We start from the raw sequence: 15,549 nt of genomic DNA on the forward strand, positions 1-15,549 counted from the left end.
TTTTTATATTGAAGTTGGCTTCTTCAGCTTGAAATGAGGGCTATGTTATGACTAAAAGACAATGCTGGAGCAACTCAGCAACTCTGGAGAGAAGGAATGGGTGACATTTTGGGTTGAAACCCTTCAACAGACCGAGTCGGGGGAGGGAAACTGGAGATATGAAAAGGTACGGAACAAATCACAGCCAGCATTGAAGGTGGAGCCCACAAAGATCCATTGTTGGCTGTGAAAGAGGTGATAGTGAAGGGAAACGAAAGGTGAAAAGAGCAAGATGATTTGGGTGGGCGAGGGATGGAGAGAGAGGAAATGCAAGGGTTACTTGAAATTGGAGAAATCAATATTCATACTGTTGGGGGTTGTAAGATGCCCAAGCAAAATATGAGGTGCTGTTCCTCCAATTGGTGGCCTCACTCTGACAGTGGAGGAGGCCCGGGACAGAAAGTTGTGTAGGAAAATAACTGCAGATGCTGGTACAAATCGAAGGCATCACAAAATGCTGGAGTAACTCAGCGGGTCAGGCAGCATCTCAGGCGAGAACGAATGGGTGACGTTTCGGGTCGAGACCCTTCATTCTGAAGAAGGGTCTCGACCCGATACGTCACCCATTCCTTCTCTCCTGTGATGCTGCCTGACCCGCTGAGTTACTCCAGCATTTTGTGATGCCCAGGACAGAAAGGTCAGTATGGGAAGGGGAGTTTAAATATTTGGCAACCGGGAGATCGCGTAGGCCAAGGAGGACTGAGCATATGTTATGCCTGACAGTTAACTTTTTGTGAAGAACACTAAAACAATATACACCCCAAATTGCGATAAACCCAGTAGATTAAACATTAACACAATATGGCATAAAACAAGCACAGAGTTGTTTTATTTCTGGATAGCCAGCTGTTGTGAACTCTTCCAACTGGGGATTTTAAGTTTTAAAGCCTGCATGTGATGCTTGCCAACTTAATGCCTAAGACTAACCATAATTGGTAAAAACGTTGCCAGTCTGACACCCATGTATGGGGTGAAAGGCAGGCCAAGGCAATGGAATGCTTCAGTGACTAAAGGCTGCCTGTGTTGAATATTCCAGATTTTTCACTTGAGCAGCTTATTAGGAGATGGATTTTCGGAAGGTACTGCAGCTAAACTAATCTATATCTAAATATTAGCTGATCCTATCATTCAGTAACATTTCCATCATTCGGTAATGTTAGCTGGGTTTTATAATGTGATGGCTATCTCTGATGATAAATTATAATTTTCCTGCAAGGGTCAGTTGTTCCAGCTGAGGTTTTCCTCCATTATCTCAAGTGGAATCTCCTCAAGAAGGAAAAATTAATGGTATCCAAGTTTAGAAACGTTTAGGATGTTTTAATTTTATGATTTATAATTTTGTGTAAAGAATTTATGGAGAGCCAATGTCGCTGTGGGAGGGTTGCTACCTTACAGTGCCAGCGATCCAGGTTTGGACCTGACCACATAGGTTTTCACCAAGTGCTCCAGTCTCCTCCCACATTCCAAAGCCTTGTATGTTAATTGGCTTCTGAAAATGGTCCCTAGTATGTAGGATAGACAAGTGTTCGAGTGATTGCTGGTCAGTGTGGTATAAGAAAATAACTGTAGATGCTGGTACAAATCGAAGGTATTTATTCACAATGCTGGAGTAACTCAGCAGGTCAGGCAGCATCTCAGGAGAGAAGGAATGGGCGATGTTTCGGGTCGAGACCCTTCTTCGGACCCTTGGTCAGTGTGGACTCGGTGGGCCGAAGAGGCTGTTTCCAGGCTTTATCTTTAAAACTAAAAACTAAACAATTGATCCATTGTTGGAAAATGTTGAAAAGAACAAGTCTTCAAACATGGATATCTCTAGCATAATTTCCATTTATAAATTTAAAAAAAATAAAATAATAAAAATAAAAATAAATAAAAAGTTCACAAAGATACTTAGTTCCTATTTCCACCATACTTTATTAGCTGAATAAAGTAATTGTGAACATGTTGACAATTTAAGATGTCAAAGAATCTATTTATTTTTTTAAGTGCCAGAACACTTAGAAAGGAGGAGCAAGTCTTCCTGAAGAATATGGAAGTACCATTGTAACATTTGAATTGGCTTGGAAATGTAAATGTCTTTGTCTTTTAAACCTACATAACTTGCATTGTCCTAAATGTTCAATTGTTTGCCAACAGTATAGTTTGTGGTCAACCCGAACATTTGAGCAGCAAAGTCAAATCCAATGCTCATCTCCAAAAAATATAATGTTATGTGAGATTATTGCAGGGTGAATAAGCTTGTGAATTGCTAATGTGTCCTTTCAGATTGGTCTCGACAAGAGCATTGAGAAACAATGTGATTGAGGATATTTTTGTTCTGTGGTATTATCCGAATAAAATAAATTGTATATCCAACTAGGAAGGATATTGTCTTTGTGCTTAACACTTATTATTCCGTTTGCCACAGAATAGAGATGGGTGAAGGAGATGGGGTGCCATGTGCATCTGAGCCAATATTCTAGTTCTTTGGCAGATCTGTTAGAGATCTATGCACTCCTGTGTGGATTCTGAACTTCCCACATCCATTGCAGACTGCATGGATTTACAAACATGAGGCATAGTAAAAGGAAAGGTCCTGACCTAAAACGTAGCCTCTCCATTCCTTCCGCAGATGCTGCCTGACCTAATGAATACTCGGAGTCTGAAGAAGGGTGTCTACCCGAAACATCACCCATCCCTTCTCTCCATAGATGCTGCCTGTCCCGCTGAGTTACTCCAGCATTTTGTGTCTATCTTTGGAGTTACTCCAGCACTTTGTTTCACCGAGTTTAAAAACCTGTTCTTTATTTGGGAGTGTTCAGAGATTTGGCCTTGCAACTTTCTATGACAATTGCTTGCATGACAAAACCCTTAAAGGGAGCAGCCTTTAAACAATTGAAGTACAAAATGAATATGCTGCATTTGTAATTTGAAATTTCTACATTATGAAGCGTCTCCAATGTTTAAATTTAACATGTCCCTTTTTATAGGCAGTCAATATCATGAATATACTGCACTCCGTGCTAACGGCTACGATTAAAATGCAGTCAAATGTAACTCTTCAAACTTGCATTGATCATGGAGAAACATTAGTCAGCGTGGAAATGGGTCCTTCGGCCCAACTTGCCCATGTCGACCAAGATGTGCATTTATGTTGGTCCCACCTGCCCACATTTGGCCCATCTCCCTAAACCTTTCCTATCCATGTACCTATCCAAATGCCTTTTAGAATGCTGTTATAGTACCTGCCTCAGTTACCTTTTGGCAAATTGTTCCAAAAAAACCCACCACCCTATGAGTGAAATGATTGCTTCTTGGTTCCTATTAAATCTTTCCCCTCTCTCCTTAAACTTGTGTCCTTTGGTTGTTGATAACAGTGATGATAAAAAGCTCAAAATATGTCTTGGAATTTCTTTTTTTTCCTGAATCTATTATAACAAATATTGCATTCATATAAAATGAGTAACTGCCTGTGTTGTGGGACATTGGGGGGCTGCTTGGAATATTTCTAAGTAATTTGATTGAAGAAAAAGAGATTATTAATTTATTAATCTTTCATATTTTATCTTCAGTGTTGCGAAGGGCCTGTTACAAGTGTTCGACAATAGGTGCAGGAGGAGGCCATTCGGCCCTTCGAGCCAGCACCGCCATTCAATGTGATCATGGCTGATCATTCTCAATCAGTACCTCGTTCCTGCCTTCTCCCCATACCCCCTGACTGCTATCCTTAAGAGCTCTATCTAGCTCTCTCTTGAATGCATTCAGAGAATTGGCCTTCACTGCCTTCTGAGGCAGAGAATTCCATAGATTCACAACTCTCTGACTGAAAAAGTTTTTCCTCATCTCAGTTCTAAATGGCCTACCCCATATTCTTAAACTGTGGCCCCTGATTCTGGACTCCCCCAACATTGGGAACATGTTTCCTGCCTCTAACGTGTCCAACCACTTAATAATCTTATACGTTTCGATAAGATCTCCTCTCATCCTTCTAAATTGTTTTTGTTGTTCATGACTGAATTGCCATCAGAAGAAAGCTTCATAAATTCACTCAATGTTTAAATATTTGACAATTAGACGTATACTTAACTAATTTGGAATAACCTCTATAAAATAGGATTACAAGTTATAGACACAATAAACTGCAGATGCTGGAATCTTGTGCATAAGACACAGTGCTGGAGTAACGTCTCTTTAATTGAAGCAGTGGCATACCATGAGTCATCGTCATACGGCATGGAAATGGGCCTTTTGTCCCAACTTGCCCACACCGACCAACATGTCTCATCTACATCAGTCCCACCCACTTGCGTTTGGCCCATATCCCTCCAAACCTGTTCTATCCTTGTACCTGTCTAATTGTTTCTTAAATGTTGCAATAGGGCAGAGTAGGTTCACCAGGTTAACTCTCAGGATGGCAGGACTGACATATGATGAAAGAATGGACCAAACTGGACGTATTCACTGCAATTTAGAAGGATGAGAGGGGATCTTATCTATATACTAAAACCCTCATTAGTTTTTTTTTCCTGAACTGCAGCCAAAACGGTACATAGCGTGACCATTTTAGGCCCACCTTACCATTGTCCCTTTGGTGCTAATGAAAGAAGTTTAATTGAAATCGGTGTTTAAATCTAACTCCTAGGGAGGGGGTGGAGGGAGGGGGGAGAAGAGGATAAGGGGGGTTGAGGGGGATGGAGTCGGGGGGAGGGGAAGGACAGGAGGGGGAGGGGAAGGACGGGAGGAGGGGGAGGGGAGAGTGGGGGGTGGAGGGGAAGGGGGGGGGGGAGGAGAGGGTGCTGCACCAATGTAGGAGAGGTTTGGGCCCAATGGGTCCACTTGGTGTAGTAGAAACATAAAATTCTTAAGGGATTGGACAGGCTAGTTGCAGGAAAAATGCTCCTGATGTTGAGTCCAGAGCCAGGGGTCACAGTTTGAGAATAAGGGGCAGGCTGTTTAGTTTAGAGATACAGCGTTGAAACGGGCCCTTCGGCCCACCGAGTTTGCACCGACCAGCGATCCCCGCACATCAACACTATCCAACAACCATCAGGGCCAATTTTTTAAAAACATTTACCAAGCCAATTAACCTAATTTAGGACTGAGATGAGGGAAAAAAAATCACCTAGAGAGTAGTGACTCTGTGGAATTCTCTGCCACAGAAAGGAAGTGGAGGCCAATTCACCTGATGTTTTCAAGAGTTAGATTTAGCTCCAAGGACTAATGGAATCAAGGGATATGAGGAAAAAGCAGGAATGGGGTACTGATTTTGGATGATCAGCCATGATCATATTGAATGGCAGTACTGGCTCAAAGGGCAGAATGGCTTACTCTTGCACCTATTTTCTATGTCCCTGTCTCAACTACCTCTGGCATCTTGTTCCATACACCCACCAACTTTTGTATGGGGGGGGGGGGGGGAAGCAAGCTACTCTGATTCCTATTAAATCTTTCCTCCACCTTAAATCAATGTTCCAGTGCTGAAGTAACTTAAGTGTTAAATGTGAGACCAGATATTTGCCCTTACTTGCTTGTCGGTTGCATTACATAATTTGAGGTGGTGAAAGATCCCATCAGGTTAACACATCCTCTTATTCTTTGTCAGTGGTCTGCAAAAAGAACCTTGACAGCACCACACTGGCTGTGCATGGAAATGAAATCTACTGCAAATCATGCTATGGAAAGAAGTATGGGCCCAAAGGTTATGGCTATGGCCAAGGTGCAGGTGTTCTGAGCACGGACTCCGGAACGAGATTGGGAATAAAGACTGTGCAGTAAGTCTCTTGATCAAGTAATTTTAAGTTGTTTGTCTAAAGTTTAATAAAACTGAGTGTCAATGTGTCTTGTCTGCAATGAGCTTATACCTGAGCGCCTGCATGTGTGGCCCTCTGACTTTCATTATCTGCTCTTTATCGCACAAGCATTGCCTTGCTTTTAAATTTTTTTTTATGCTCAACAGGTCTTGGTGATAGAAGATATTCTTGGTTTCCAAGAATATTATTTTTTGTTTCGAACTTTTCCCTCGTGGAATTGTTCCGTTTCTCAAGAGTAACACCGATTTAATACATCCTTGAAAGGAAAGTCTTTTCTCTTTAAGTTGTGTTCGTTATGGTAAAACATTCCAGAACAATGAAATGGGGACCAAAATAAATTCTTTTGACTGTGGCATTTTTCTCCATTTCGATGAGGGAGTCTTAATTGTTTTGCTCTCGTCAGCATAATTAGACGAGTAATTAAATTAGTTTGCTGCAGTGTTTTTGCTTCAATTTAATACCAAGCAAATGTTTGTTTACAGGTGAGATGCAAAAGCTAATGGCATGCTGAGTTCTGTTCTGATTGTCTTTGGAAGTTCTATACTCCATCACTAGTCCCCTGGCTGGATTTGCCAGCAGAACAGGAGGTGAAATGGCCATCTGATCTATAGCACCTTTCTGACTACTACCCCATGAAAGGGAAGCCCCTTGGGGTTATGGTGAAATAGAGTGCTTCTCATAGTTAGAGAAGTAGAAGATTTTTGTGGGTATTGACGAGTTAACAAGGTTACATCTCTAGAGTAGTGATGCTGTGAAGCTTTTTTTTCTTTGGTTTGATGGGGTGATCTTTCAACCCTTGATCATCAGGTTAGACATTGAATTGTGCTGCCACATTATATCATTCCCCTTGCAAATGGCTACTATTGGGATACATTAAAACTAGTTTGGAGATCCAGCATGAAAATGGGTCCAGTGATATGCTGGTTCCATGTTATCCCATTTTATCACCCACCCCCTACATATTTTGGGGCAATTTGGAGACCAACTAACCTACAAACCCACACATCTTTAGGATATGAGATGAAACCAGCGCACCCAAGGGAAAATTGACACACAGTGCTGAAGTAACTTACTGCGTCAGACTGCATCCCTGGAGAAAAATAGCGGGTGATGCTTTGGATTTGGGACCTTTCTTCAGACTCAGCTGCCTGACTCCAGCACTTTGTATTTATCTTTAGTATATGTTAGCCTCTGCAGTTCCTTTCTGTGCACCATGGGGAAACCTGAAATGTCACAGGAGAACTTGAAAATTCCACACAGCCAGCACCCAAGATCAGGATCAAATCCATGTCTCTGGCACCGTGAGGCAGCAGTTCTATCAGCTGCGACACTGCCACCCTTGTGTCCAGGTTAATCCATTAAGTAGCACAAGGAGGGCTAGAGTACTTTATATCATTGAATATTGGATTGGGTTTTTGATGCCTATCTGAGTTAGCTTTTAGATTGTTTCCAATATGAATGTAGACTGCAATCAATTCCTGTTTTCATTGTTTGCATTCCTTGCGTTTACAGACCTCCGCCTCATTGTCCAACAACCAATGTCAATGAATCCAAGTTTGCTCAGAAATTTGGCAGTTCGGAAAAGTGCCCGAGGTGTGACAAAGCCGTTTATGCTGCTGAGAAAATTATTGGAGCTGGCAAGGTAATTGAAATTCTTGCTATCTTTTCTGCACAGAAGCTTAATATTTTCAATGTGTATGAATGAACGGCAGATGCTGGCTTACAGTTAAGGTAGTCCAAGCTGAGTATATTCAAAGGGGCTATTGTATGATATTTGAACGGATGCAAAGATTCAGAGCAATATGAAGCCAATGCAGGCAAAGGGGACCTGGTCAACATGAATGAGTTGGGTCAAAAGTCCTGTTCCTTGCTGTTGGGTCAAAGGTCCTGTTCCATGATGGGCACCTTGGTCAGCATGAATTTGGGTCAAAGGTCCAACTTTTCAGTCTGAAGAAGGGTCTCGACCCGAAACGTCGCCGATTCCTTCTCCTGAGATGCTGCCTGACCTGCTGAGTTACTCCAGCATTTTGTGAATAAATACCTTTGATTTGTACCAGCATCTGCAGTTATTTTCTAATGCTAACTGATATTTAATGTAGTCTATACCATTAACAGAACTTCTTCAAAAGATGCAAATAAAAGATTAGAATTTTGGTTATTTGTTTGAAGTAACATCCACATAATAAAGAGCAATTTGACTGGGAGAAACCCATTGATATATTTTCAAGTAGGCGACAAAAGCACACACCTAAAGTGGTTTTGTTGGCATTCGGTTCTGATAGAAGTTTATCTGTTCTGTGTGGGGATGTTACCACAAACTTCCCGACCAGAATGTTGAAGTTGCTTCCATTTAAGGAATCCAGTAACATTTTGACCTGAAACATCTTAATCCAATCTGTACAATAAGGTTCATGAGACACCAAGTGTGATAACACTGAGTTTTCTTTTCCGTCGCGTCTGGCTTATCCATTGTTGATGGGAAGTGTGCACTAATTCATAATTGCCATTATTTCAATGGTGCTGTTTTGTTTAGTTTAGAGAAACGGGCCCTTCGGCCCACCGAGTCTGTGCCAACCAGCAATCCCTGCACATTAACACTATCCTACACACACTTTACAGTTATACCAAGCTGGTCAAGTCAAGTCAATTTTATTTGTATAGCACATTTAAAAACAGCCCACGTTGACCAAAGTGCTGCACATCTGATTAGTGATGGGGAGCACGTTCAAACTCCATAGAGACTGTCCCTGTAGTCAGGATGGAACCCGTGTCTCTGGTGCTGCAAGCGCTGTAAAGCAGCAACTCTACTGCTGTGCCGCCCATACTGGACATTTAAGTTTCTCGTGAAGTCTTCTGTAAGAAGCGGCAAAGACCTTGTATCTAGATTTTTACATTTTAAAATAATTAAACTATCACTGGCTTGTCTGTCCCTGTTTTAGGCCTGGCACAAGGCTTGTTTCCGCTGTGCTAAGTGTGGTAAAAGCCTGGAGTCCACAACATTGGCTGATAAGGATGGGGAGATCTATTGCAAAGGTTTGTGTTTTTGATTTGTTTTCAATCCTTGACTTAACATGCTATCATTGAACAGTTCAAAAGCACGAGCGTAAACCGTTTGGCCCTTTTGAGCCTGCATCTAACTGCCTCGTATTGCATACTTTGCCCGCTCATTCGGTCTCCCCATGAAATATGTGACTGCTCTGCGTGATTTCGTAGTATCAGCAAACTGAAATATGGCTCCTCCATATGCAGATTAGATTAAAGTGGATTTACTGCTGGAGGTTCATTTCTTTAATATGTTCAATTAATCCGCGATACTCGTTGTCAAACAGTCATTCCCAGAAGGGCTGTGTTAGTGAAGAAGGCAGCACACCATGTTCTCGATGAAACGAGAAGAACAAATGGCAGAGACGCTGGCTGTGCTAGTGCCACTCAGCCTCTTAAGAAATATGTACCTCAGCAGTAAGTCCACTTTAATATAATCTGCATCCCAGCATTGACTGCAATTCAAGCAGTGCAAGTTATTGTCGTGTAACTATGACTGCACTTTGAAAGACGTTACATCCAAGTTCATGAACAGAATTAGGCCATTCGGGCCATCAAATCTGCTCTGCCTTTCAACCGTGGCTGATTTATCTCTCCCACCTAACCCCATTCTCCTGCCTTCTCCCCAAAATCCCTGACACCTGTACTAATCAAGAATCTGTCAATCTCCAACTTATAAATATTGACTTTGCCTCTACAGCCGTCTGTGGCAATGAATTCCACAGATTCACTACCCTCTGACTAAAACAAGGTGTTTCTGACCACCAAAATAAAGCAAGGCAACTTCCCAAGCTGATTGGGGGGGAAAGCACAAAGCACTGGGTTTTAGTGGGTTTTCCTCCAGACTGTGCTTTCCTCAGACAATTTAGTTTGGCAGAATCGTGGTTGTGATGAACAGGTAATGTTCTACAGGAGGTGGAAGTACCTTTCCCTTTGCTTTACCCATTGCAATTTAGTTTGGCCTGATTACATTTATGTACAGCATTGATTTTAATTGGACAGCGTGCAAAACGAAGCTTTTCACTCTACACGTGACAATAGACTATTCTTTACTGACATTTTAGACTGATTTTTAGAGACGCAGCATGGAAACAGGTCTTTCGGCCCACTGAGTCTGTACCAACCAGTGATCATCCTGTACACAAACACTATCCTACACCCGAGGGACAATTTTACCAAAGCCGATTAACCTAAAGACCTGCATGTCTTTGGAGTGTGGGAGGAAATCGGAGCACCCAAGAGAAAAGAAAGCCCTGGAGAGAGCGTACAAACTTTGTACAGACAGCACCCATAGTCGGGATCGAACCTGGGTCTCTGGCACTATATGGCAGCATCTCTATTGCTGCATCACTGTGCCACCCATGTCCTGTTACAAGAACAACTTAACCAACTTTTTTTGTCTTTTTACTGGTGTGAACATGGTTTTCCAATAAAAGTCTGCTCGTTTGAAATTTTGTTTTTCAAAACTGAAATTTAAATTTTTTTTTTTTTCTATAGCTTGTTACGGTAAGAACTTTGGACCTAAAGGATTTGGCTTTGGCCAAGGAGCTGGTGCACTCATCAACACACAGTGAAGGGCGTTGTACGTTGAATCCAATGGAAGCCGTTCACACGTGCAGAGACCTTAACTACAATATATTTGCTGGGTGTTCTTGTAGTAATAGCTGTAGTAGTTCAAATGACAACACTGTGTATATAAACAATAGGATGTCGTCTTGCATTGCTTGTGCACCTTGCATGTACCATGTTATTAAAGTGAAATTTCTGTCCCCAACTGAACAGCTTTATAATTAAATATACTAACATTAAAATCAGAATGAATGATGACTGAAGTCAAGTCCAAAATCTAATTTTAGTGCCTTATTTTTGCTTTGGATTAATTACACATTTGGGATTAGCATGAATTTGGCAGCCATAGTGTACAGCCCTCTGCACTTCAATATTTATACAAGTTTTATTTAGCACTCTTTCACAAAATTACTTTTATAGAGTAAGAGATGTTTTTCTCTTGCACTGCATGTAATTGTAGAGATTAAAAATGCTGCCGTGTAGATAAACTGTCCAGATCCTCTTGGAGCCTTTCTTGCCTGCATAGATAGCACAGTAAGGTTTTAGTTTGATTTGGATGTGATAACGCTAATCTAATTTAATAGCTGTAGCCAATGCAGAGGTTGAGTCTGTGATCTCCAAGTAATATCAAAGTGTCACATGATAAAACGGGTGACTGAGCAGAGGTTTATTCACATTTAGTCTGCAACAATGAACTTTACTTTGTGGCTGTTTTAAAATCTGTGATTGAAGTCTTTGTTTCCAGATACTCAATGACCCAAGCTTGTACTGAAAGCATAACTAACGGATGAATGCTCATTACTATGCTCTTGCTTTCTGAGTAATCACTAGGTTTAAAACGAAATAGACAATGATGCATGGAGTCAAATGTTTGTGGTTCATTCTGTCAGTAATTTGATGTAAATCTTTCCCCAAATAAATGTTCTTGTTGGAGGCTGACAACACATGGAGTTTCTCAAATGTTGGTTTGGATTTAAATTGCTCTCTCTAATATGAGTGGTCGATATATCATGGTTTTCCTCAATTCGACTTGTTTTTCCTAATTTGATTATTATCTGTGGGGCTTTGCACCATTTTCTAAACTAATGTTTTTTTATGTTGCTTGAAAGCAGAGATCTTTCAAAGTCCTGAGCTATAAAGGCCAGCTGGCTTTCCCCTCTGCCTAACCTTGACACATTGACCTTGAATTTGCTTTTTATGAAGGGAGGGGGAGGGGGGGTGGTGGTGGGTGGTGGTTCTAGGCAGATGAAAATTTTAAGCAGTTTTTCTAGTTTGGTTTGAGATCTTTCCTGACTCTGGGCAGTGATTACTTCTTGGAACTGCCAGGATTTGGGTATTCCAACTAACATTGATCCACGGTATTGAGCAGACCTACTGTAAATTCGTGCTAAAACCAAAGATCTACAGATGCTGGTTAATACACAATGTTGGTAGGTGACGTTTTGGCTCAAGATCCGTCTTCAGCTGGCTCGTAGATAATGTGGGAATGCCAACTCGTATCACGTACCCACGTCATGTCCCGTGTGGATGAAGAACAGAAGGGTACGTATGTGTGTGGTCATCCTGAGACACCAAGAATGCAATGACAAATTGGCACCCCATGGGATATCTTTAAACAGGGTGCTGGGGTATAAGCCTAGCTTGTCCAACCATTCAGGAGAAATGATCACAAGACATAGGAGCAGAATTAGGACATTTTGCTCATCGAGTCTGCTCTGTCATTCAATCAATCATGGCTGTTCTATCTTTCTCAGCCACATTCTTCTGCTTCTACCAGTAAGATTTAATCTAACTAATCAAGAACAAAAATGCCCAATGAGACCAATTAACCTACAAATTGGCATATTTCGTTTGGAGATAGTGTGGAAACGGGCCCTTTGCCTCACTGAGACAGCACTGACCAGTGATCACAGTACATGAAGGGATTTATTCACAAAATGCTGGAGTAACTCAGCAGGTCAGGCAGCATCTCAGGAGAGAAGGAATGGGTGACGTTTCACGTTAGGGACAATTTACAATTTTTACCAAAGTCAATTAACCTACATACCTGTGTTTTTGGAATGTGGGCGGAAACCGGAGCACGCAGGGAAACCCAATGCGAGCACGGGGAGAGCATACAAACACCAAACAGGCAGCCCCCATTGTCGGCATCCAACCCCGCTCTCTGGTGCTGTAAGGCAGCAACTCTACCATTGCGCCACCGTGCCGCCCCACTTTGGGATGTGGGAGGAAGCTGGAGCACCTGGAGGAAACCCACTTATGTCATAGGGAGAACGTGCAAACTTCACATAGACAGAGCACCCAAGGTCAGGATTGATGGAGGCCTTCCGTGAACGCTGGTCACCGCGGGAGGTCGAGAGTAATACTAATGAGGATGATGTTACTTTAAAATTGATGACTTGTTTTGGAAACTGCGACAAAGGCAGTTTTGATCGTGTTACCTTTTTTGTGATGTTTTTGTTTTCTGAATAAGAGTATTTGTATTTTTTTTTTAAAGTCCGGATTGAACCAGGGTCTCGGGTGCTGCAAGGCAGTAGCTCTACCACTCTGCACCACTGCTGCCATTGAACCTTGGCTCATACCTTTTATTACATCTTGCACAACCAGAAAATAAAAGCAGTTAAGCTGACCCTGTGTTTCCTGTTAGTCGGCCAATTTTCCATTGGCACCAATGCACCATGACTTTTATTTTCAACAATAGTCTTTGATGTGGTGATGTATTTATAAAGCTCCTCAAAAGCTTAGTACATCCATCGGTTCCCTTTTATCTGCAGCACATGTTTCTTATTCAAAGAACAATAAGTTGGGCAAAAATGATGCTCCTTTTACAAAACTATGTTGACTTTGCCAGGTTATTATTATTTTTTAATTCCCCCTCACATTCTCCCCAGTGACAACTGGGTCAAACAATTTCGGCCCTTTTGGAACAAAAATTGCACCGTATACATTTGATCTTAATGACTTGCAGCCTACTGCAACAACTAATTTTATTCCGTTAATTTACTTCTACCGCATTGCTGAGGAATTGGTCGACCCTGCCAATAGTTTGTGGCGGATCAGTTCAAGAACGTATTAATCTCTGCCTTGTATACATTGACTTGGTTTCCACATCTGCCTGTGGCCATGAATTTCACAGATTCACCACCCTCGGACTAAAGGAATTCATCCACATCTCCATCCTAAAGGAACGTCTTTTAATTCTGAGGCTGTACCCTCTGGTCCTAGACTCGCCCACTAGTGGATATGTCCTCTCCACATCCACTCTATCCAGGCCTTTCATTATTTGGTAAGTTTCCTGAATTAGGTTCCCCCTTCGTCCTTCTAAACTCTGAACTGAAGCAAGTATAGGCTTAGTGCCACCAAACGCTCATCATATGTTAACCCAATCGTTCCTGGCTTTGCATTGGTTTTTTTAATCCACAAATGTAATTTAACTTCTTTGTTATGTTTGTTTATTATTTAATCTATTGACCGCTGTGTCTACAAGCCTGTTGTGCTGCTGCAAGTATGAATGTCATTGTGCTGATATGGCACAAATGACTAAAACAAAACGCCCACAACTCCTGACTCTTGACAATACACTCAACAAAAAAAACGTTTTTCATTGTACCTCAGTACACATGCCAATAATTTAAACTAAATGAAACTCAGCTAAGATAAGCTAAACTAAACTGCGGAAATATTGAGGGAATATTTCCAAAGAAGAACCTCGACCCGAAATGTCACCCATCCCTTCTCTCCAGAGATACTGCCTGTCCTGCTGAGTTACTCCAGCATTTTGTGTCTATCTTTGATTTAAACCAGCATCCTTCCTACACACTTTATTGTCACATGTACCCAGCTGGAGTGAGATTCTTTGTTTTGCATACAGTACACAAAGAATTAACACGTTTCTGGCACCGACAAAGTTACAAAAGTACTCATTTGGGTATCTTGTTATCCTGGATATAAATGAAGTTTTGTTCATTTTTTTAAAAACCCGGCATGATAGAGGGTGGTCTGGTGCTGCAAAGAGGAATGATAAACTGTTACCTTATCTCTCAAATGATCACAGCTGAATGAGCAACCCCCATTAATATTCCACCCACCAATGTTTCCCCCTATCTGCTATAATTTCCTGTTGGCCTCTATGTTGTCTTACAGTAACCGCATACATATATTTTTGGGATACAAACTCTAAACAGTGCATTTTAAACTAGCATTTGACAATATTTCACTCTGTGGGTCGGCCTTGGCGGAAGAAATAAGGTAAATTCAGAGGCAAAGTTTGAATGCACGGCAAGTTTAATTTTCCACTGTTAAAAATTATTCCAGTTAGGTTCTGCATTAGAAGACTGCAAGATGAAATAACCTTTCAAAATAATAAGCACAGTGCAAAGGCTGAAGTTTTCAATTCTGACTTCCTGTGCAGTTCACTGTTACGTTTCATAACAGGAAGCCAGTAACATAGACTCTTCTGTTAAGATCATTATCATCCGGAATTCCTACCAATAAACACTAGCCAAATTCAATGGCTTTGAAGGAGACCGTGACTCTTGTGTTGGCGGTCTTAGTGCTCCCAAGACATGTTAAAGAGATCCATTTTTGGGGGGAAAAAACCCACTTGCTTATATCTTTAATGTACATGATTCTTCATTAAACAGCCCTTAAAATGATCACGATGGAGTTTGAAATGAATCAATTTGGCTCATGTTTAATGGTAGGAATTGGAGACAATAATGATTCTAACAGAAGACAATAAGTCACATTCAATTCTGTTGCACTTATTTGTTGGCAGATGTAAATATAATTATAAAGCTTTGTGGCATCTGGAGACAAATTATCTTCCAGAAATTCCCATTGCGCTCATCACACATGGAAGAATTTTTTGATTTGTCAGTGTTACTTTTCTATTTGCTGGTTGGATCTGTTTTCTTACAGGAGAACAGAAGGCTGTGCAATTCTTGGTCCTGCTATTGAACATTCACGAGGGTAGAAGCAGTGAATTAAATAGCATATTTGTCCATTCTGCACTCCCTATCTCTCAGTTCCTTGGTGCAATGTATTAGAGTTTCTAACCTCATCTGCTGCATCTGGCGTTCTCGATGTGGCCTCCTGTACATCAGTGAGG

The 15,549-nt window shown here is 41.4% G+C and overlaps 2 protein-coding genes across 3 annotated transcripts in view; one reads left to right on the forward strand and one right to left on the reverse strand.

Annotated features, from left to right (window-relative positions):
* LOC144605428 (cysteine and glycine-rich protein 1-like) overlaps positions 1-11,381 on the forward strand; it is a 37,176-nt gene extending 25,795 nt beyond the window's left edge. For both annotated transcript variants that reach the window (XM_078420668.1, XM_078420669.1), the window contains exons 3-6: positions 5,621-5,789; positions 7,341-7,470; positions 8,768-8,861; positions 10,368-11,381. In XM_078420668.1, coding sequence (XP_078276794.1) covers positions 5,621-5,789; positions 7,341-7,470; positions 8,768-8,861; positions 10,368-10,444 — 470 coding nt within the window. In that variant the 3' untranslated portion in view covers positions 10,445-11,381. The remainder of the gene's footprint in view (positions 1-5,620; positions 5,790-7,340; positions 7,471-8,767; positions 8,862-10,367) is intronic.
* Positions 1-15,549, reverse strand: part of LOC144605429 (neuron navigator 1-like) — a 602,839-nt gene that overhangs the window by 574,524 nt on the left and 12,766 nt on the right. The gene's annotated exons all lie outside the window — the stretch shown is intronic.

Source organism: Rhinoraja longicauda, chromosome 24, assembly GCF_053455715.1.
Source record: "Rhinoraja longicauda isolate Sanriku21f chromosome 24, sRhiLon1.1, whole genome shotgun sequence".
NCBI lineage: Eukaryota > Metazoa > Chordata > Chondrichthyes > Rajiformes > Arhynchobatidae > Rhinoraja > Rhinoraja longicauda.